The 24,983-nt window shown below is 35.3% G+C and overlaps 1 protein-coding gene across 1 annotated transcript in view; it reads right to left on the bottom strand.

Moving 5' to 3' along the window:
- Positions 1–1,541: 1,541 nt before the first annotated feature.
- The window catches only part of LOC121383445, a 49,282-nt gene continuing 25,840 nt past the window's right edge, over positions 1,542–24,983 (bottom strand). Inside the window, exons 2-3 of the mRNA XM_041513486.1 lie at positions 4,315–4,567; positions 1,542–2,805 (exon numbers count right to left, since the gene is read on the bottom strand). Coding sequence (XP_041369420.1) covers positions 2,612–2,805; positions 4,315–4,567 — 447 coding nt within the window. The 3' untranslated portion in view covers positions 1,542–2,611. The remainder of the gene's footprint in view (positions 2,806–4,314; positions 4,568–24,983) is intronic.

Below are 24,983 nucleotides of genomic sequence, written 5' to 3'. Positions count from 1 at the left end.
TTTAAAAAGGGACTCTGTAAATGTCCTGTTTTGAGAGAATTCCGTTTTACAGAGGGTCCTGTCTTGAGAGGTTTCACTGTATTAGAAGGCATGTGGTATCAAGAGTGTCCTGCCGAGTCAATTCTCAGCCTTGCCCAGCAATGTATAACTTCAGCATACAATGCATCCATAGATATTCACAAGTTCAAGAAATGTATATTTAACTGGTTTTGTTTTCAATCAAACCCGTAACAAAGAAATTACAATTTGCATAGTAGAGAGCATGCAGTGTTACTCTTAAAGCATTTAAACCTTACAAAGACTGAGCTGGGCAAATAATGCTGAGAAAAACGTTGCTTGTCATAATTATGTGAATACATGGTTTTTTTGTTAAAAATATATATAAACATTACAATTTCATTATTATTTAAAATACAGATGCTATAAATACAACATGAACAAACTCCACTAAAACATTGTCTGAATAAGTAGTTATTGAGTAATCACTGTACCCTGAAGGCATATCATTAACATTAGTTGTTTAACTACATTTAAACTGTACCCTGAAGGCATATAATTAACATTAGTTGTTTAACTACAGAAAAACTGTCAATACTAGCAGGTTTTCTGCCAGGAAATAATCTGAGGATAAGTAATAAAAAAAAGCTGACCATAAGTTGCTCCTGTTGGGTGTTTAACACTTTCAAGTGTTTTCAAATACCCACAAAACACTGTACAGACTATTCAAAATACACAATTACAGAAAACTTTCAGCTCCGTTTTTCTTTTCTCAATGTTACCAAATTAGTACTTTACTTTGGAATCACACTCAATCAATAGGGATTGGGGAGGGTGCAATATCATTTGAACACCCATGTCAAATATAGAAGGATTCAAGACTAAATGTAATTAGAGAAACTTTAATTAACCAAATTCCAAATGACCATAAACCGAGGTCACTTTCATGTGGCCGAGGATTTGTGCTATCACATGGTGAACACCCTAAGAACCAAACACTGACCCAACTTCAATATAATGCTGGAGGAGTCAGAAAATGGACATCTGCATTGCTGGACCACAAACATTATTCTATTGACTCACTTTATGTATGGCATTCGAGCCAAGAATGACCAGTTTACTAATATATATATACACACACACACACACACACACACACACACACACACACACACACACACACACACACACACACTCACACACTCACTCACTCACTCACTCACTCACTCACTCTCTCAGAGAGAATATTAAAAAAACCCAAAAATCCATCACTTTCTCAAAACTACTGATGATTGTCAACATATCTTGTTTCCAGCCTGTAATAACTAAACTAAATATGGTCATTTTGTGCTGCATACTAATATATTAATAATATCTTCATGTCCTGTACTTCATTTGGCTCATGTAATTTACCAGGGCTTTTAGATTATGGTAACCCCACTCCCATGGCCAGTGATATTCAATGTTGGGCTAGTAAATAACTACTACATGCTCGACGGCTAGTGCAAAACAAAAAAGTTGTCAAATGCTGCATTTAAGTCCAAGTTTTTAAGCTCTATCTCCCTCTTTAGGTGACATATCCGATTATTATTATTAAAATTGTATTTACTTAAAATCACTGATCCAATGACTAGTGGATTTTTTGAAAAATTCTAGAAGCCCTGGATTTACAAAATCCGAGGTTTAATAACCAAAAATCTTTATCAATATACTCTCTTCATTGAGAGGTAGTGCTAATTTCAAACCACCACCCAACATCGTTTACTGTGAAACCAACAGCAATACTTAAACGACTTTCATTGCTATTAATATGGTACAAATGAACTTTTATATTCAAGAATGTATTCAAACAGCTTCCTGGGTTGAAATGGCATTCAAACACTACCTGAACACCACCATAAATATTCCGACAATAAAGTTACAATAAGATCATGATAAGTCTTGTGCAAATGTAATGCATAGATATATATTCATGAGCTGGACATATACTTCAAACATTCATAGTTTGTCAAACACAAAGCTTATTTTACCACACATTAAACTGATGGTTTTATCATTAACCTAACATTATTCCCTTATTTTAAAAATCCTGCTAAATACATAATTATTGAAGATATTTGGTTCAATATGTTTGTAGTAATTAGCTGGAAACAAACCGAGGTTATTGATTTTATATGTATAATTGCAGGTTTTTGGTTCATGGTGTATGATGCAATGAGCAGAACATATGCATTGTATATTCTGATGGTCTAACATCTGCTACAGGTTCAAGGTTTTATAATAACTGAAGATTTTGGTTCATTATTTATGTTATAACCAGCTGGAAACATGTATTTAAGACTTCATTGGTCTAATATCAGAAAAATGTTCAAGGTTTTCTAATAAAATTTGAATATTTTGGTTCAAGACGCATGTCGTAAGCAGCAGAAAACACATTTTAAACTCTGTATGACTAATAGCTGTTACACATTTTAGGTTTTATAACAATAATTCTAGATTTTGGTTCAAACATATGCCATAACCATTAGGAAAGACATATTTCAGACACTGCTGGCTGGCATAACAGCTGTCACAACTCCAAGCTTTCAGTCTATGGTGTTTGTAATAATGGCGGTTAAAACAACAAGTCTGACGTCCCGCCCGATGACCACATGACCGTTTCGTCTATCTCGGCTGGCATCATCTGCAGACTGTCGGGATCGACTGGTTCAGGCACTGGTTCGGTGTGTTTCACTGGTTCCGGTTGGTTCAGCAGGTCACCAAACTGGAAGTCTTGTTGAAATTTGGCACGGTAACTGGAGAGTCCTCCTGTAAGACAATCAACAGTGTCAAGTAAAACAGAGTCAAACTCTGTGAAAGCTGGGTCAAAATATTGTCAGCAATTTAATAAGACAATCAACATAGTCGTGTAAAACAGTCAAACTCTGTGAAAGCTGGGTCAAAATGATTGTCAGCAATTTGATGTATTTATTTTATAAATCTTCAGCTACATTTTGGTTGTTTTAGTCATGTAAAACAGAGTCAAACTCTGCGAAAGCTAGGTCAAAACGATAATCAGCAATTTGATGTATTTATTTTATAAATCTTTAGGCACGTTTTTGTCAAATAAAACAGAGTCAAACTGCGAAAGCTAGGTCAAAACTATTGTCAGCAATTTGATGTATTTATTTTATAAATCTTCAGCTACATTTTGGTTGTTTTAGTCAAGTAAAACAGAGTCAAACTCTGTGAAAGCTACCGGTAGGTCAAAACGATTGTCAGCAATTTGATGTATTTATTTTATAAATCTTCAGCTACATTTTGGTTGTTTTAGTCAAGTAAAACAGAGTCAAACTCTGTGAAAGCTGGGTCAAAATGATTGTTAGCAATTTGACGTATTTATTTTTAAATCTTTAGCTACATTTCAGTTTAGTAAAATAAAATGTGACCTTCATGTCATACTTAGTAAAGGATTTCGTTTTTGTTAAAAACAAAGCTATGGCACTGGTCAATGGTTTAAATTTTAAAGACACTTTAACGTGTTATTGAAGCCAATACATGGTATCACATTAATTACAATCAAATTGACCCTTATGTTCCAAAACATCATTTACTAATTGATGAAGTATATGGATCATCAAGAGTCGTGTTTTTAAATCCCTGTTCGACTTGACACAAATGATACACAGACTATAGAAAACAAATGAAAGGAATATGTTTAATAACACCCCAGCTCATTTGTAAAATATGGATATTTGTATGTAACATATGGTTATGTTGACACTTTATTGAAGGAAATATGCTGCCACCATACAGGATACACTTTCCAAAAAGTACTTAAAGGATCTATTATATTAATTTTTCCAGACAAGACAGTACATGCCATGGTGTTTAATATGCTGGTCATGAGGCAGGCCTCTGAAAATTGTGAGAACAATAGTTTTAAGACGTGTCGCTCCCGCTAGTCTAGTTTTGTGTAATTCATTTTTTGTTTGTACATTAAATGTAGGACATTATTTACATGGCCATGACAGGCTATGCAAAAATGAAATTAGTTACCTGAACTGGTTTTTGGGTAACCCACATTTTCAATTTTCAGTGGCCTGATGGGGCACTAGCTTGCTGGGACATGAAGTCCATAACGAGTGGTCAATCCTACGAACCATCGTATTTCGAGTGAACACATTACTACTGAGCTACATCCTGTGTTAATACACAGATAAATGCAATAATATTATACCTTTACATTGGGCCTAGAAAATAGCTTAAAATTTCTTTGTACCGTAAGTAACCAAAACCATCATATTTTTCTACACAAATGTTTCAAAACCTCTTTACCAGAGTGAGATAAGCTTGTGTTGGACCTGATGACCTCATCGATGTCACTGACGTGGTTGACGGCACTGCGTGGTGTTTCTGGGAGGTCGTCATCATCGTCGTCGGTCGACTCGTGGCTCTGGGAGTTGAGCTCCGGCAGTAACAACATATCCTCCTTCTCATCCGGGTGTTCACTCAGGTACTCCGCCAACACAAACTCCTCTGACGGGTACTCGAACATCATCGTCTTGTCATCCGCAAACGTTATTCGACCCTGAAGATACAAAAAAAAAAGGAAATTAAAAAAAATTAAAATTTGAATTAAAAAAATTAAAAAAAAAAATTCTTTATTAATTGTTCAAGATTCTTATTATTGTTCATATTTTAACAAGAAAGATTTTGTTTTTAAAATCTTGATTAACAATGTTTCTAGTCAATTAAAAATTGATTAGAAACTACTGTTTAATGTTTTAAAATTGTGGAGCAATCTCTGAAAGTTTTGTAATGAATTACGACAAGACACTGAACAAAATGTTCCGTTTAATGTGTTACCATAATAGTGCTTTCTTCACGCAGAAGCTTAATTCCACATAGAGTTATCTCCACTTGCTGAATATGATGTTCATGTATTTCTATCATGTACTATATTTTGTCCATGTATTATGTGTATTTTATTCCTCCCCAAAAAAGAGAGACATATTAAATACCAAGGTGTGAAAAACGTTTTTAATTCCCTGTGAAGATGAAAAAAAAGAACTAAAAACACCATTCACATCTCATAACCCATACTTTGTTTCTTTCAATTGGCAAAAACGATCTGATAATAAAAAATTTATTCTCTCAGTCGATTATTTAATGAAATCCATCTGTTCTGTGTAGAAGTGTTTTATGTTCGTTGAGCATCTTAACCAAATTAGACCTTGGTGTGCATATTAATACATCACAAAGTAAAATATTTAGCAAAAGTCCAGATGAAAGGTGTATGGGAATGAATCCATTTACTTTTTATTATAAACCTTTCCTTCTTTACTATAGAGATAATTTACCCTAAGAAGAAAAGATAAGAACATTAAATAGTTACAATACTACTTAGATGTTGAGTATTAATCTTTGCAGTGAAATAGTATAAGAAATATATTTGAACCTTTCCTTCATCGATTCCAAAATAATTTACCTTAAAAAACTAAGAGTTGAATTTGTTAAAGGTGATAATCGCAAGTTTATTTTAGATGTGTGTAAATTTTGAATGTGGACAAAATACATTTGTATGATGTGTGTTTGTGGTTAACCACCTGTCATTACCATTATTATTAAATACATAAGCTGTTTAAGAAAGTGATAAATACTGTTTGTAAATTTGGCTTTGTAAGTACATAAGTGAAAGGATTCTTTTCCTATTCTGAAAACATGATATACATCTTTACAAGATTTCATCTTTAAAAAAACCCCCAAATAATAATAATAAGCCTTTATTATGTTTGTTCACAAGGAAGATTAATACTCGACATCTAAGTAATACTGAAACAATTTAATGTTCTCGTATTTATTACACCGCAGTGGAAGAGATGCCCATGTGATATTTATCATCTCTTCACATTACGGAATATGCCTTTTGAGAGGTCATGACCTCTGATCAAGTGATCAACTGTGTCAGACAGTACAACTCTGCATAGATCTTCAAGTTAATGCAAAAAGTGTGTGCATGGTTCCTTCGATTCATATTTTAAATCGGAAAAAAACCTTGCCGTCAATTCTTATTATTAATGTTAGCAGCATAATTTAACAAAAATATATATTTTAATAATTTTGTTTAGCCTTGAATATGTTTATAATATTGTTTGTGTAAACTTCATTGATTGATGTGGTGTAGGAATGCATAGTTTCAAGTGACGTCATTTTCACGGTCTTTAATCTTTGTATTTTCATGTCTTGTTTACTTATTTTGGAAGTCATTTTGTGTGATTTTTGATGTGTAGATGTGTAGTATAATAAATAAAATACTATACTTGTTCCCGTGCGAAATTATTTATAGTACAACTCGAGTGTTTTTAATCGTATATTACTCGCTTTCACTTGTGATGTACAATTGAAAACACTCTCATTGTACCGTAATATAAACGGTCTCACATGGGAACTCATTTAGTATTATCTATATATGACACAAGGGTAATAATAATAATAATAATAATGAAATTATATTAAATTGAAAACACTCTCGTTGTACCGTAATATAAACGGTCTCACATGGGAACTCATTTAGTATTATCTATATATGACACAAGGGTAATAATAATAATAATAATAATGAAATTATATTAAATTGAAAACACTCTCGTTGTACCGTAATATAAACGGTCTCACATGGGAACTCATTTAGTATTATCTATATATGACACAAGGGTAATAATAATAATAATGAAATTATATTAAATTGAAAACACTCTCGTTGTACCGTAATATAAACTGTCTCACATGGGAACTCATTTAGTATTATCTATATATGACACAAGGGTAATAATAATAATAATGAAATTATATTAAATTGAAAACACTCTCGTTGTACCGTAATATAAACGGTCTCACATGGGAACTCATTTAGTATTATCTATATATGACACAAGGGTAATAATAATAATAATGAAATTATATTAAATTGAAAACACTCTCGTTGTACCGTAATATAAACGGTCTCACATGGGAACTCATTTAGTATTATCTATATATGACACAAGGGTAATAATAATAATAATAATAATGAAATTATATTAAATTGAAAACACTCTCGTTGTACCGTAATATAAACGGTCTCACATGGGAACTCATTTAGTATTATCTATATATGACACAAGGGTAATAATAATAATAATGAAATTATATTAAATTGAAAACACTCTCGTTGTACCGTAATATAAACGGTCTCACATGGGAACTCATTTAGTATTATCTATATATAACACAAGGGTAATAATAATAATAATGAAATTATATTAAATTGAAAAATACACACACGCCTTTATAAGAAGTAAGTTATTATCTGAAGTATACACGAAGACCTACTAAGCAATGAATGAGATACACTATGAAGATTTGTCCAGTTTGTGCAATGTCTGGATTAACACGAGCAAACTGGCAGTATACACACAGCAACAAAACCAACATGTAGAGAAGAAACTTGTCAACACGGTGGAAAGCTTATTTGTTCGTTGAGACAATAGCTCACATAGTTGTGGTCGTCTCCACGTGTTTGTCCCAAGCGTTCGTGTTATTCTCAGACACTTCACCCAGCACTGTGTCTGCAGCTTCATACGTTTTGGACATGGACGGGGGAAAAGGAATGTTTTATGTAATGATGCACTCAACCCATTTTAATTATGGTCATATGGTATCGGACATATGGTTAAGGACCACACAGATAACGGGAGAGAAAACCCACTGCCACCACACCAGGGGCCATTCTTTCTGATTAGCTGTAAGAGATCTTTTATATGCAGCATCCCATAAACAGGATAGTACATACCATGGCTTTTGTTACTCCAAATATGGAACAATGGACCCACCAACTGGGATCTATCCTAGGTCAATTACGTATCATGGACTTTTGTTATAACAGTTGTGGATCATTGGCTGGAACAAGATACAGCCCATGCAATGGGCTCACCAATGAGGAACAATCTTTGACTGACAATGCATCAGGCTTTATCACTGGGCTATGTCCCACCCCTTTGTACATGGAAGACTGCATTACTAGAATCTGATGAAAGAACAAACTTGCTATGCTACCCAGGGTGGTCGTTAGTAATGCAGCAAGCAGGAAGCAGCAATTGTCAATGCCAGCAGTAAGCCTGGGGGTGGGGTATGCCTGAACTGAGAAATGGATGTGGGCACTTGCGTAACCAGGATTTTATATTGGGGTGTGCGTGTGTGTACAACAACACTCTATGAGTACATGTAAGTCATTTTATGGGGTGACAGGAAAATATATAACAGATGGGGGGGGGGGGGAGGGCAGGCATTATTGGTGGGGGCATTGCCCACACTATGCCACTGGATGTGGGCATGACAATAGTGTTTGGCTTGGCTAGCAATTTTCAGTAGCTATACTAGCTAACTACTAATGAAGTTATAATAATCGCATATAATACAAAATAAACTGAGCAGTTTGGCTTGTTCGGCTCTACCAATGTGATGATCGATTATAAAAATCCATAATTGATTGTGTGGGGAAATGTTAACTGTAATTGTTCTTCCAGTTTAGATAATGGAATTGATGTAACTATGTTGAGGTTGGTATTTGTGTTCATGTGTAAAATTAGCCATTTGTAGTCAAGATCTCAATGAACATGGCATTACACATGTACGTGCATTATCCTTATAATTTAAATCCTTCCTTGATTGTTCAAATGAACCCCCACCTACCCCCAATAAAACCCACACCCACCCCACTCCCACCCTACCTGCTAATTATTACTCTGCTCTGCAGAAAATCGCAACAGAAGTGAATGGCTGGGAAATTCCCAATGGTTCGCAGTTGCAAATCGCTTCATCTTTAATGAAGTTTGTTTTGGTTAACAACACCACTAGAGCATATTGATATATTAATCATTGGCTATTGGATGTCAAACATTTGGTAATTTTGACTCGTAGTCAATAGAGGAAACCCGTTACATTTTCTTAATGCAGCAAGGGATCTTTTATATGCACTTTCCCACAGACAGGAAAGCACAAACCACATCCTTTGACCAGTCGTGGTGCACTGGTTGGAATGAGAAAAAACCCAATCAGCTGAACGGATCCACTGAAGTGGTTCAATCCTGCGACGCGAACACCTCAAGCGAGCACTCAACCGACTGAGCTAAATCCTGCCCCTCATCTTTAATGTTGCATTCATTTGATGGAAACAACTATTCGTGATTGCTTTCATGTTGGCTTGGTGGGAAAACAGCCTAACAATGCACATATTTTTCTGTTGATCCATCTATTTGTGAGTTTGTATATCTCCCTCCAACTCCGTCAAAAACTGCTAGCCAGGATCCTGCTTATCATGACCGAGTTTTCAAGAAAAAAAAGAAGAAAAAAGCTAACCCATTTTGATTACCATGTTTATCAGCTTGTATATTCAGTCCGATAAAACATGTATTGATACAAAATTTCATCGATTGTTTAGACCTGTGCAATGCAGACATTTCTCCAAATAGAATTCTACAACTGAGCAATGTAGACACTCACCCACCTTACCCCAAACAAAATGTACATTTTAAATGCACAATACACCCCAACATAACAATATTAATTTATTACCGTATTATCGCTGTGTATTAGCCGACTTTTTGATACAAAAATTGTCAAAGGCTGGGGTCGGCTTATCTAAGGAGTCAACATTTTATTGGAAATGTAAAGTTAGAATAGTGACGTCACGGCTCGACTCGATCTATTGTCATTATTGTGCTCTGCATTTCCGCTTTCATAAAGGTTTAATATTGCATTTTAACACAAGCTATTACAAATAAAAGATATTAAAATTGTATATATATGTTCATCTTTAATAAATGTTGGTGTTTAAAAATTAATTAGTAATATTTAGTACTACCTGGGTTTTTTTTGAGGGGGTTTTCCTTCAGTGTTTTGAAATGTTTAGTTAATATAAAACCACCTCCTTTTCATTTACTTTGTTCTTTTTATACATATACTTTTTAATTATGTGTGTTTTATTTATTTATTTTTTTAAAATGTTTTTAAATTTGGGAGGTAAAAATTAATGCAAAAGCACACAAATTAACTTTAAGATAACTAACAATTTTTCATTCTGACTACAAAATAAAAAGTTAAAGTTTGTTTTGTTTAACAACATCTCTAGATAACCTTGGTCACTGGATGTCAAACATTTGGTAATTCTAACAATTGGGCTTAGAGAGGAAACCTGCTACAGTTTTGCACTATCCCATAGACAAGATAGACCATATCACGGCCTTTGATATACCAATCATGGTGCACTGGCTGGAATAAGAAATAGCCCAATGGGTCCACCGACAGGGATCGATCCCAGACGAACCGCATATTAGGCGACAGTAATACAACTGTGCAGTTTTAGGGGGTATCAAGCAGTGGTATAGCTTACATACAGAAGATCACACAATCCCAGGCAATATTTTGATTAGCGACACCGCTTTCAATTAACAACAGTACTGGTGAGGTTTGATGGCAAAGCACACATACCGGTATTATTGAATGTGTTATATGAATTGATAAGGAAAATATGGCCTGGACAAGGATTTCCTTTGAATGAAAAGTAGGTTGTGGTGACCTAGTTATAGTGGAAAACACACTGCCATTCCAAACTGTACTTTCTTGGTGTACACATTGACCCAACACTGACATGGGCTAACCACATAAATGCCATTATTAAAAAATCTTCTTATTTATTATACATTTTTCGACAAAACAGAAAATATCTTGACCAAAAGACCAGATTAATATTCTACAGCTCTTACATATTACCTCACTTAGACTATTGCTCCACAATTTGGGGAACCTGTTCAAAATATTCTATAGGAAAACTTCAAAAAATCCAAAATCAAGCTGCAAGACTTATTACTGAAAAGAGCAAAGAAATGTCCACTGCAGAAATAATTAGCTCTCTCAAATGGCTTAAAATCAAAGAGAGAATTGACTTTAGAACCTGCCAGTTTGTCTACAAAGTCCTCAACAAACTATCTCCATCATATCTAGAAACAATGTTTCAAACAACTTCAGAAATTCACTCCTTAAATCTGAGGTCAACTCAACATAATCACCTTTATGAATTAAAACCAAGAACAGAATTTTATCGCCATAGTTTTTCATGCAGGGGAGCTAAACTGTGGAACACACTACCTTCAAAGATAAAATATTCTCAATCCCTCGCCTCATTCAAATCCAGTTATTTTAAGCACTATTCAAATAATAATCAATTTTAAGATATACCTTTGTTGTTGATTTTGTGTTTGTTAAAATAATTATGATGTATTGAGTTATCACTGACTCAAGTTTCTTAACAAATTGATTTAAATATTATTTATATATTCATAATATGTGCTATTGTTCCTCATGCTATACATATTACATGTATGTTGATGTTGTTTCTTTGAATGTATGTATGTATAATATCATGTATAGATTAGAGAGGGCCTCATGGGAGACCAGTCACCTTGTACTGAATGTGTTTACCCTCTGAAAATAAAGAATTTTATTATTATTATTATTATTATGAAGGTTTGATAATCCTGTATGAATTTATATGGAATTTATGGCTTGGACAAAGATTTTCTTTCATGTGCAGTACTGTGTGAAAAGTAGGTCATGATGACCTATAGTTATGGTATGCAACACCCCACCATCCCAAACAGGGTTTGATGATCCTATATGAATTGATAAGAAAGATATATGCCCCGGAAATGAAAAGTTTACAGACAGACGTACATAACAAACATACAGATGAGCAACGCCGTGCCATAATAAGATGGCCACATAAAAATTGATAACAATAGTATTTTAAAGTTTTAGAATTGTGTACTGATCAAGTAGATTTCTAGATATACTTGTTCAGCGGACTAGTAAAATATTCTGCTTATTTCTATCGCTGAAATATACATGTATTCAGATATCTGTGATCAAATCAAGTTCAAACTCGTTAACATAAACGTCAATATCTACATAAAATGAACAGATGGACGTTTACACGTGTCAAATCAATGTTAAATCAATGTTCAGCTTCACTGCCCACTGTTTAATGGCTTAGCCATTTGGTCATTTTAATAATACTGATCTATGTCGCTCTATATCATTTATTCCTAATACAAATGCTCACATAAACCTTACTGAAGGTACCTGAGTATCTATTCACCATGATGCACAATGCCAATGACTAATAGATGCTCCCCCCCCCCCCCCCCCCCAGTTTCAACTACTGTCCCATGATGGCTGTATTAAATGCCACGGTATGAGCTGTCCTGTCTGTGAAAATCATATCCAAACGTGATATATAGTAGGTTTATAGATGTAGTGATTGACAGTAGGTTTCCTCTTACCTTACAAGTTTTTGTTTAACAAAACTAGAGCACATTGATTTCTTAATCATCAGCTATTGGAGGTCAAACATTTGGTAATACATGTATTGACACAGTCTTAGAGAGGAAACCTGGTGCATTTTTTTAAAGTAGTAGCAAGGGATCTTTTATATGCATTATCCCACAGACAGGATAGCACATACCACAACCTTTGATATACCAGTTGTGGTGCAATGGCTAAAATGAGAAATAGCCCAATAGGCCCCGGCAGGGAAGGATCCCAAACTGACTGTGCATCAAGTGAGCACTTTACCACTGGGCTACATCCCGCCCCTCTTACCGTAGAAGCAATAAATCAACAAGAAGCAGACAGCAAAATGCCGCTCAAAAATACAATATACTTTCTGATAATCAGTTTTACACGCAGCTCTTGCTTTCAGTCTTATTTTTGACAGTGTTTCAGATACACATCAAGAGTTTTTCATTTTCAAAAGCTGTAACATAAATTATAAACTTTATCAATGTTTTTCTCAAGTCACGGCTAGTATTACTGTTATTTTCCACTACAAATCTAATTCTAACCAGAGCTACAGGTAATACTAATAGCAACTTTTATGGAAAAGCTGAAAACCCTGTTTGAACTATAATGTGTATTGTTATTAGTGAGTAATATTTTGTAAGGCATTAAACCTTGCGTCTGTAATCATATCAATATTAAGATTTCTGCTGTTTACGTTTTCCAACATGTGCTACATGCGTATCTAAGTATAGATCAATCCATATTGTACACTTTCCACTTTCTCAGATCCCTGTGTAATTTCTTAATAGACATAAGTGTACAAGATGGGGGGGGGGGGGGGGGGGAGAGTCATACAGGGGGGAGCAACTACCCCCCCCCCCCCCAGTTCTGAAGCAAATCCTCAAATTTGGACAAAAACAATTGAAATATCTGGGCAAAATGTGCTAACCTGAGGCCTTTTTTTCTTACCATGAATTTCCACCATTCTACTCACAAAATTAACTGTAATCCATGTAAAAATGTGTAGTGCTTCATTTGCCACCCTATATAGATAGCTGTTTGCTAAACAAAATGGTGTTATCCGGATTCGGGCATTTTTGTTTAATTCAGGCAAAACCCAGCCTCATGACCCCCTAAAAAAATGGAAGCCTGTACGGCTATGTTAACAGACCTTAAAAATTACTTTTATATTCAGACAAACTGTGTTTAATTAGCAGCAGAATGTCTAATACTGGAACGACAGCACATATATATACGTCATGGTATCAACTCTATAGCTGTAGTTTAAAATGTGTTGAGGTGTCATTAAACAAAACATATATATACGTCATGGTATCAACTCTATAGCTGTAGTTTAAAATGTGTTGAGGTGTCAGTAAACAAAACATATATATATGTCATGGTATCAACTCTATAGCTGTAGTTTAAAATGTGTTGAGGTGTCAGTAAACAAAACATATATATGTCATGGTATCAACTCTATAGCTGTAGTTTAAAATGTGTTGAGGTGTCATTAAACAAAACATATTTTTGTTGTTTTTTCTCAACCAAATGTTGAAATAAACCAGGGCTTTAGATCTCACTTATTTGGGCACAACGGGGACGTATATCTCTTCTATAGCTGCAGTTTAAAATGTTTTTATTCAGTACTGTCAGTAAACAAAACATATATATTGTCATGGTATCAACTCTATAGCTGTAGTTTAAAATGTGTTGAGGTGTCATTTCAATTTTTGTTTTTTTTACCCAAATGTGAAATTTAACCAGGGTTTAGATTTCAGTTATTGAGGTGCACATTTCGGGCGTTGACTTTGATGCAATCTAACGCCTTTTATTCATACTGTCAGTAACAGTTGCTGGCGAGTTGTCAGTAGTGCATTTCAAGTTATTTTACCGTGATGTATTTAACCGTAACATTTCAGTGGTTTTGAGGTGAACATTTCGGGCCTTGACTTTGATGCAATCTAACGCCTTGTAAACATATGTCAGATACTGAATAGCCATAGATTAAATTGTTCTATGATGTTTTCCTTCCAGTTAAAAATTATAACCATGTACCCCAACTGTGATAAATGTTTTAAAATGTGATCTTAAAAACATTGTTAACGTCCTCTAAATAAACAGCTGTGAGTACTAATAGTTCTGCATTATGGATATAACAAAAATCTCTGAAGCATTGTTAACATCCTCTAAACAAATGGCTGGGAGTAACCAACAGTTTGACAGTGTGGGTATAACATACAAAATCAATTATCACATACTCCCGGCTGTAGACTGTTAAACATGGGCTCGCTGTCGGTGGGTAATCCGAACAAGGCCAAGACAGGCTGGACAAAACGGAAGACATGTTTGCAGGAAGATCATCTGATCACAACTACAAATGACCTTATTTATAAACCACAACCACAATGAAAAATAACAATGCTGACTTGAATACTGTTTATGTATATATAAATACTGTGACAAACTTGAGTTAAAATGTAGTTTTAAAATGTTTTATGTATAATTTTTTTTGTTTAAATGTAACTGAAAAGTAAATATGCAAATTAAAAGGGAAAAAAGGTTGTTTGTTTTTGCATGACATTATCAAATGAGGCTATTTCTCGCTCCAGCCAGTGCACTATGACTGGTATATCAATGGCTGTGGTATGTGCTATCCTGTCTATGGGATGGTGCATATAAAAGATCCCTTGCTACTAATGAAAACAATATAGCTGGTTTCCTTTCTTAGACTACATGTCAAAATTACCAAATCTGACATCCAATAGCCGATGATTAATAAATCAATGTTCTCTAGTGGTGTCGTTAAACAAAACTAACTTTTTTCTCTTTCTTTTTAATCAAATTAAATATATTAAAACAATTATTAAGTTAACTGAATGAATGAATGAATGTTTAACAACATCCCAGCAAAAACAAATCAACAATGGCTATTGAGTGTCAAAGGTGCATGTAATATTATGGTAACTGAACACACGTTACATATATATATATATATATACACACACACAGTAGCATTAACAAATGCTTTAGTATAATTATAATAAGAGCCCTGTGTAATGAGAGGTAGAGATTTTAATCAACCAGTTTTATTATTTTGTGAAAATCCCATCCTGCTTTGTCATGAGAATTTAGTTTTTATAATAACCATGTCATCTTTGGGTTTGGAAAATATAAATTAATAAAAAGAAATGTTTTGGTTTTTTTAAATTTTTTATTTATTTATTTAGTAAGTTATGTCCCTTGACAGTAACCCAACCCCGGTGAAGCACATGTAGTCAATATACAATGACAAGTAATACTAGTATACAGATTTGAATATGACAAACTAAAACACAATTGATAAGTAGAGAAGAAACCTGCTATTTTAATAGGTAGAGAAGAAACCTGCTGTAGTAATTAATATGTAGAGGAGAAACCTGCCCCGTGATAGGTGGAGAGTCAGTTTTCAGCCCAACATCATATTTCTGACAGCTGAGACAAATAATTTATTATTTATCTTGGTGCAATGCTATGGCTGTGCACACTTCCCAAGTATTGTCATATATTCACAGACAGAAGGTTATTAAATATTTTATTGCACAGATGGCTCAACGGAGGCGGCTCTTTCTGTACACAGGAGGATTCGAGCTGACAAAAAAAAAAAAAAAAAAAAAAACCAACCCAGAAAAGAAAGATAAAGAACTAAAATTTGTGAAGCTGTTGCGAAATCTGTACTGTACTTTAACTTGGGATGAGCTAATTGCACAAAAAGCCAGACAATCATGTCAGCCTGTATTTATGTTCCTGCCTAATTAAATCTAGCGTCCTGTTTTACATTTTCTCCTACAGTAGGTAAACATCCCTACCCACACTGTATCGCTTAGTGAATCCGACTCACTCATCCAGTAGCTAGTGTTCAAGATTCAATCATTCATTCGTTCATAAACATTAATTACTGTATTCTTCATTCACTCTTTTGTCATTCCTGTAGTCATTCAGCTTTGTTTACAAAGAATCTTCTGGGTTGTAATTCACAAATCTCTCTTAAGCAACATGGCAATGTCCTTGTAACTTGTTCGCACTGAACTAACTGCGAGATCGTGAAGTTTCGAGAGTTTAAGGAATTAGGCACCTGGTTTTAGCTGAAATCTGATTTGTTGAAATTCAATTGTTTATTTCAAATCTGATAAGCATGTTTAACATCAATCATTCATCATACTCGATTTATTCATTTATTCATATAATATACAAGTTTATTTATAGGGAAAGATATAAAAGTTTATTTTGTTTAACAACACAACTAGAGCACATTGATTAATGAATAATTGGCTATTGGATGTCAAACATTTGATAAAGTTAAAGTTTGTTTTGTTTAATGACACCACTAGAGACCATTGATTAATTAATCATCGGCTATTGGATGTTAAATATTTAATAATTCTGACTCATAGTCATCAGAGGAAACCCGGTACATTTTTCCATTAGCAGCAAGGGATCATTTATATTCACTTTCTCACAGGCAGGAAAGCACATGTCATGGCCTTTAACCAGTTGTGGTGTACTGGTTGATCCGATCCGAAGAAAAATTTCATGCTCATATACCACTAAGTTTCGAGCAAGTCCCCCCCCCTCTCCCCCTGGGTTCGGCCTCTGGATGCCAGGAGCCCAACTCGGGGCAGTCACTGGTTGATGAGCACTCTTATTTACAGGGAAAATTCAGGTGTTATACCCATGTTAGAAAAATACTGATTTATTCAAATTCCACTGTCCATTTTAATTCTGGATAGTTAGATAACTAGTTTTTGCAGTTGCACGCCATAAGAACATTTGACAGAATGATTAAAAATTACCAACTGTTATTCAATAATACGACATAACACAATTCATTATTTAAGAAGATTGTTGTAATTAAGCTATATCCTCACAGAATGGCTTATTAGGCTGATGGAATTATTAGCCAGGTTTACACTCCGTAACACACTCTATTTACTTCTCACACAGATGTAACATATTGGGTAACAATACAGTTAAACCTCTGTAAGCAGCCACCTACAATTATGGCATTATAAAAAATGGTTTCCTAAGACTTAATACAAATCAATTTGAACTACATTACCATGATAGATTTTTTATTTGCATATATTCAGCAAGGGCAGGACAAAGCTCAGTGGTAAAGCATTCATCTGATGCACGGTCTGTCTGGGATCAATCCCCGTCGGTGAGCCCATTGGGCTATTTGTCTTTCTAGTCAGTGCACCATGATTGATATATCAAAGGCCATGGTATGTGCTATCCTGTCTGAAAAGGTGCATATAAAAGATCCCTGGCTACTAACGGAAAAATATAGTGGGTTTCCTCTCTAAGACTGTATACCAACTCCAAACCCTGAGTGAGTGCTCAATGGGTATGTGTAAACCACTTGCACCGACCAGTGATCCATAACTGGTTCAACAAAGGCCATGGTTTGTGCTATCCTGCCTGTGGGAAGCGCAAATAAAAGATCCCTTGCTGCTAATTGGAAAGAGTAGTCCATGAAGTGGCGACAGCGGGTTTCCTCTCAAAATCTGTGTGGTCCTTAACCATATGTCTGATGCCATATAACCGTAAATAAAATGTGTCGAGTGCGTCGTTAAAAAAACCTTTTCTTTCTCTAAGACTACATGTCAAAATTACCAAATGTTTGACATCCAATAGCCATTAATAAATCAATGTGCTCTAGTGGTGTCGTTAAACAAAACATACTTTATATGCAGCTACGGTTCAAGTGTTGTATCCTGGGCATACACATATATTGGCTAACTGTATTTTTAAAATACCTCCTGAATAAGCCAATAAACACTCAGTCTGGGTTGAAGCAGGTCCTGGGATATGAGCCCAGTACCTTCCGGACTCAAGTCTGATGGTTTACCCACAACACAAGTGAGGCTGATGTGCTGGATATTTTGGGAAGCTAAAAATGCTGACCTAGTGGTTAAGCCATCAGATTTAAGGCTGGCAGGTACTGTGGTCGCATCCCAATACCAGCTCGCACCCAGAGCGCGTTTAACAACTCAATGGGTAGGTGTAAGATCAACACACTGACTTCAGGGCTGAAAATTAGCAGTCGTCCGGTCCCCCATGGCAACCTTTATTGGTTAAGGGTGACTAAGAATTTTACAAAAATGGTACGTTAGGCGACCATCGAGTTCAGCGTCCAACGAGTATGGTGCCAGTTAAAAAAGAAACGCACTGAAACTGAATTGAATGTGACAAAACATACCGCATCTGTGCTGGCGCGAACTACAGGTCTGGCAGGAGAAGAAATAGAATAAGAAATAAGAACAGATCAGTACGCTTTTATCCTTTGTAATATGATAAAACAAATGTACATCTTATATTTTGGTAAAATGTCTTATTTGTTTACAGATTTATTTTTCTTTTGATAAGTAGCCTACTACTGTAGTATTTACAATATCCATACTATACGCACACCAACACACACGTGCACACAATAATACATTTTACTGAGGCAGAAAATTTTAATTTTTGAGGAAAAAGTTCAGTGTAAATTAAAAAGAAAATTCTTTACACATTACCATCAAAATGCATAGGTTAAATGTTCATTTCTAATATTTTTAAGGCAAGTGATGGAATATTCAAGGTAATCTGAACGACAAAACTGTAATACATGATCAGGGCATTTGGCAAAATAGTGGATGATTCCATGAATCTTTATCTAGTTCCCTCATCTATAGGAGTACAACCACTGCCAAGGAAATTCTTTACTGAAATTTCATCCCTCTTGATTGCCTCCAAGAGGACTGCCATGCCCAGAAGAGTTTACTATAGAAGCGCAGTTACACCTTTAGTCTATTTATACTGCATTATATTTTACTTCAGAGAAAATGCAAGTCAAGCAGCATATATTGGCTGTTCTAGCTTTAGTCTTCACTTTAATAACATGTTTTTATATGCATTTTCACTTTATTCATTTATTTATTATCGGTTACATTTTGACGCAAACACACTACTAGTATATACGGTGAGCACATGGTTATTATATTTAACAAGTTTGTTTTGTTTAATGACACCACTGGAGCACATTTATTACTTAATCATCAGGTATTAGATTATTTAACAAAGAACATTCAAGTTTTGAATTTGAATGTGCAGTTAACTTTCAATGTGATAGTTGGAGGGCTAGTTGAATTTGAGAAGGGCCAGTATGATTATTTTTCAACTGGCCCTGCTGGCGACCATGGTTTTCATGTTAATTTTCAACCCTGCGACTTCTCTCTCACTAACAACTAACTCACTGTCCTCGACAAACAGCCCAGATAGCTACGGTATGTGCCCAGGACAGTCTGCTTGAACTGTAATTGGATATAATGAAAAAAAGTATACATAGAATAAAACCGAGGTGGCTCATTTAGCAGGCCCGACTGTGTTTGCAATGGTATTTAGTAAAGCAGGGGTTAATCAATACGAGTCTGGCCATGGCGGCATTCTGCTGGTGATTGTAATTCAGATGGTTTTTGTTTGACAGGTGTGGCCGGTAATGTGAGAGCTTCTGCACAATTACACTGCACATATACACCACATGAGTCAGTTACACTGCACATTCATGTATGTATGTGAGTGGCCATCACATGAGTCGAGTCATGTGAGCGAGCCTGAGCTATCCACACTGAAACAGACTTCCCTGTTTACAGTGCTTACCACAACATCATGGAAGGAAGGAAGGAAATGTTTTATTTAACGACGCACTCGACACATTTTATTTATGGTTATATGGCGTTGGAAATATAATTAAGGACCACACAGATATTGAGAGAGGAAACCCGCTGTCGCCACTTCATGGGCTACTCTTTTCGATTAGCAGCAAGAGATCTTTTATATGCACCGTCCCACAGACAGGATAACACATACCACAGCCTTTGATATACCAGTCGTGGTGCACTGGCTGGAGTGAGAAAAAGCCCAATGGGCCCACCGATGGGGATCGATCCCAAACCGACCGCGCATCAAGCTAACGCTTCACCACTGAGATACATGAACAGGGCTTTAGAATTGTAGTAGTAGGGGCACAGTGGTGTTATCTCAAGTGGAGCATCTTTCTGTCTGTCCATAGATTCATCCATCAATCCATGCACCCATATATACCTTTATCCATGGTATATGCTTTCCTGTCTGTGGGAACGTGAATATAAAAGATACCTCGCTGCATTAGGGAAAATATAGTGGGTTTCCTCTCTGATGACTACCTGTCAGAATTACCAAACGTTTGGCATCCAATAGCCAAGGATTAATTAATAAATGTGCTCTAGTGGTGTCGTTAAACAAAACAAACTTTAACCATCCATGCATGCATTCATCCATCCATGCCTCCATCAGTCCATTCATCCATACCTCCATCCATCCATCATTTGGATGTGAATGATAAAGAACAGTATAAATGGTTTTATGCCAGCAATTATTGCTATTGCTTGCGTGTGCTTGCAGAAAAAACTGCTCACCTCATCACACACCAATATCACTAAGTTATTACATTCAACAGATACTGTGAATTTGACAGAGCAATTGGTCTGGCTAGAGATCTTCAAAGCTATCTTAGTGCTATGAAATCGTAAAAGCACCATAGGCTATGATGTCACTACAGCACACACCATGTCCTACAATGGTTTTACGATTTCGTAGCACTAAGATACTTTCGAAAATGTGGGTCCAGTATTTGTTTTCAATTTATTAATATATTATTATTATCCCTTTCAATTTATTAATATATTATTATTATCCCTGTCAATTTATTAATATATTATTATTATCCCTATTCCCAAACAATTTATACATTTTTTTAAAATCTACACATGGTAAAGGTGTGTGTCTTCAAAGCAACAGAGCACTGACGCAATACTTCGATCCATCATTGAGACGTTAGACAGTTATCACAGATGACAGCTCTAACCACCAACCAAGTGTTAAATTGTAGCTGGTTAAAGATATCTAAAGTCATCAATAACCTTTCTTTCATGGTGATTGGATTACACATGAAGGTGTACTTTTTCTTGATTACATGACCTCAGTATCTCTCCCAATGCCTGAAGGTTTGTGAAAAAAACCCCACCGGAAATTCTTCAGCTGTCTAGACATAATAATTTAATATTATATAATTCAGTCTGGAGGTTATGAACTCCTGGAAATTAGAAAAATGTGCACGGCAAAGAACGAACATGCCATGAAAAAAAGAAAGTGAAAATAGTCCACAGCAAAAAGGAGCCGCGGAGAATTAAAAGCGTAAGAGCAATCTCCACGGCATTGCCTATTGCCCCCGACGCCATATAACCGTAACTAAAATGTGTTGAGTGTGTCGTTAAATAAAACATTTCTTTTTCCTTCCTGCCTATTGCCATGGGCAACTGCAGGGCTTGGGCGTGCCCACAACTTTTCAGAACCCTTTTAACAACTAAAATTAAACTGCTATACACATTTTGTTTAGAACATCAGTGTCTATATACATGTATATTCAATGCATTTCTAGTTATCCTGTTCAACTCCTGCATTTATAAAAATGTCCACAGCAAAAAAACATACCATTTAAAAAAAAAACCCCTGAATATAGTGGATGAATCACTGTGGGCAATTACAGGTTCAAACTTCATTCTTTTTTTATAAAAAAATAATTTATTCAGTACTATAAACATTAGCACGACCAGAACACACATTCAATATACATGATGTTAAAAAAGAAATCATCGACACCACTAGAGCACATCGGCTGTTAGATGTCAAACATTTGGTCATTTCAACATATTGTCTTGGAGAAGAAACCTGTTGCATGTTTTCCATTAGTAGGAAGGGTTCTTATATATGCACTCAAAAAGGATAGCACATACCACAGCCTTTGATATATCAGTTGTGGTGCAATGGCTGGAATGAAAAATAGCCCAATGAGTCCACCAACGGGGATCGATCCCAGACCAACCGTGCATCATTCGCCCCTCTCCCTGTTAGTCAGAAGTATGTTTCAATGGCAGCAAAGCGTGTGGCCACAGAATGTACATCGACTGCTGCCATTTTAACTGACAAGCAATCACTGCTAGATGTAGAATAATCACCGCTTATAACGATGCGTGGCTTACAAGTGACGAGGAGAAAAAACACACATGCAATCATGCAATTTAAATTGTATGTGATAACTTCGCAGTAGTCTGTGGTGGTGTAAGAAGATATTACAGTCTGTTTGTGTTAAAAGGGAACCAATCAATTGGCAGGTAAGTCTATAATGAATATTTCTAAAACCAATATAAAATCATATTATAAAGTTTAAAACTCATACCAACTTGCATATCACTTTATTATTTTAAATTTTTTCAAAACATTTCAATGTAAAGAAAAACATTTTGAGATCAAATTGTATCTAGATTAAATCTCATTTTTAATAAAAGGATAACTGTAAAATGTTGTAACAGCAAAGTTAGCAGTTACAGCTGAATTGTTATTAGTAATCAACATGCAGAACACCGAGACTAATGGCAGAAATGCACTGCATTTGCTTCACCTTGGCTGTTCCAGCAATTACATTCATCCCTGTATCAAAAAAGATTTAACCTATGCAATTTGGTGATAATTTGTTAATCCACCCCCCATTTTTTACAAATAAAAATAACCCGCCAAAACAAAACAACAACAAAAACCCACCCCACCAAACAAGTACCTAGTTTTATTTTTATACAAGTATTAGCATTAATCATTGGTGTTTACATGCCAATTCACCAGTTCTCTTGTAATGCAAAGGACTACACAATAGTTTTCTCAATAGTTTACTTTTATTTATTTATTTATTTATTAAAAAGAACAAGAACAAGAACAAAAAAAACAGTTATTCAAGAATGAGTGAAAAAGAAGAAATTTGTGGTACTGTACTTTACAATATGTACTCCCCACCCACCTAGGGTTTACTGTCGAACTTTTTTTTCTTCTTTTTTACATGTCTCAGTTTAAATTCTGTTATCAGCAAAATAACAGCTGCTTTCACCCAATCAATCAAAGTGATCAATAAGTCATTGAGTCCATGTCAATTAAGACATCTGATGGAATATTCACGAGTGGTGAGATGTTATAATTACCATTGGCCCAACGGCTGCAATGTGAGTGAAAGACGACTTCAGGGATTCTTTCATGCCTGCAGTTATTTCAGTGATTGTATTAATGCAGAAATTCACAAATAACACAGACAAAAGAAAAGTTATTTTCATTCCTTTGCTGTTTTCGTCTTTAGATGATTTTATTAGAGAAATTAGAATCTCTATAAATAGATCTTGGCAAGTCATTTCTTTCTAGCACTGTCAGTTACATTTCAATCAACACTGCCTGATTGATAGGCAGGCCAGTTATTATAATGGTATGAGGTAAAAATAAACAAATGCTAAATTATCCCAAACAACTAACACATTCTAAACTAACACATCAAGTAGCTGACATGATTTGTTTATTTTATTAAAAATACACGGAAAACCAGAATTAGACACTTATGAAACAAAATATTATTAAGTGTAATATAAAAATATGGAATAAGTGCTCAGGAAACTAAATAGACAAGTATTAGAATTTTATAATTTGATTTAATTATTATTAGCATGCATATATATATATATATATATATATATAAATATATTTTAATTTTTAAATTTTTTGTGGGTTTTTTGACTGTGGATCTACATGTACCTACAGGTATAATCTTAAGACCCATTAACAATGACGTTTAAAAACAGAACAGCAAAACCATGACAACTTTGAGTTAGACTGCAAGACGTTAACACACAGTGACACTGTCAGAACTGGAAAACATACACATCTAATTTAGAAAATTGGAGGGGAGGAGGAAGGAAGAAAATGTTTTATTTAACAACACACTCAACACATTTTATTTATGGTTATATGGTGTCAGACATATGGTTAAGATCACACAGATATATAGAGGAACCCGCTGTTGCCACTTCATGAGCTACTCTTTTCGATTAGCTGCAAGGGATCTTTTATATGCACCATCATCCCACAGACAGGATAGTACATACCACAGCCTTTGTTACACCAGTTGTGGAGCACTGGCTGGAATGAGAAATAGCCCAATGGGGCCACCGACGGGGATCGATCCTAAACCAACCGTGCATCAAGAGAACACTTTACCCCTTGGAAGGAGGGAGGGAGAATAGAAAATAAGAAAAGAAAAAAAAGAGGCAAATAATAAAGAATTAAGCACAGCTGAGCAAGAGCTAGAAAACCAATTACAGCCACTTGAGTGGCAGCCATGAAGACCTGGTCACCCAATTCCGTGTGTGACGTTCGAGGGATGGCGTATTACCGTAAGTGAATCAATGGCTAGATAGTGTAGCATTCTTAGAATGTATGTTTGTTTCTGGTCGATATCTTGCATCACGTGTTGACTCTGAAGGGTGGAAAACACTGCCACCCAATCTGCGAGGAGCAAGTATTGATCACACTGTTGGTGAGCACTGAGAACATCAAACAGTGAGCCAAGTTAAGATACTTCCAAAACATTCCCGCGGCTGGCGCCACTACGCAGATCAAGTTAATTAAATCTTAATGTCTTATACTCACATGATTTATTCCTCTGATTTTTCTTAGAGAGTAAAAACAAAATTGAACTG

This window comes from Gigantopelta aegis, chromosome 10, assembly GCF_016097555.1.
Source record: "Gigantopelta aegis isolate Gae_Host chromosome 10, Gae_host_genome, whole genome shotgun sequence".
NCBI classification, from domain to species: Eukaryota; Metazoa; Mollusca; class Gastropoda; order Neomphalida; family Peltospiridae; genus Gigantopelta; species Gigantopelta aegis.
The sequence above is the reverse complement of the archived record's forward strand: the minus strand, read 5'-3'. Positions and strand labels throughout refer to the sequence as shown.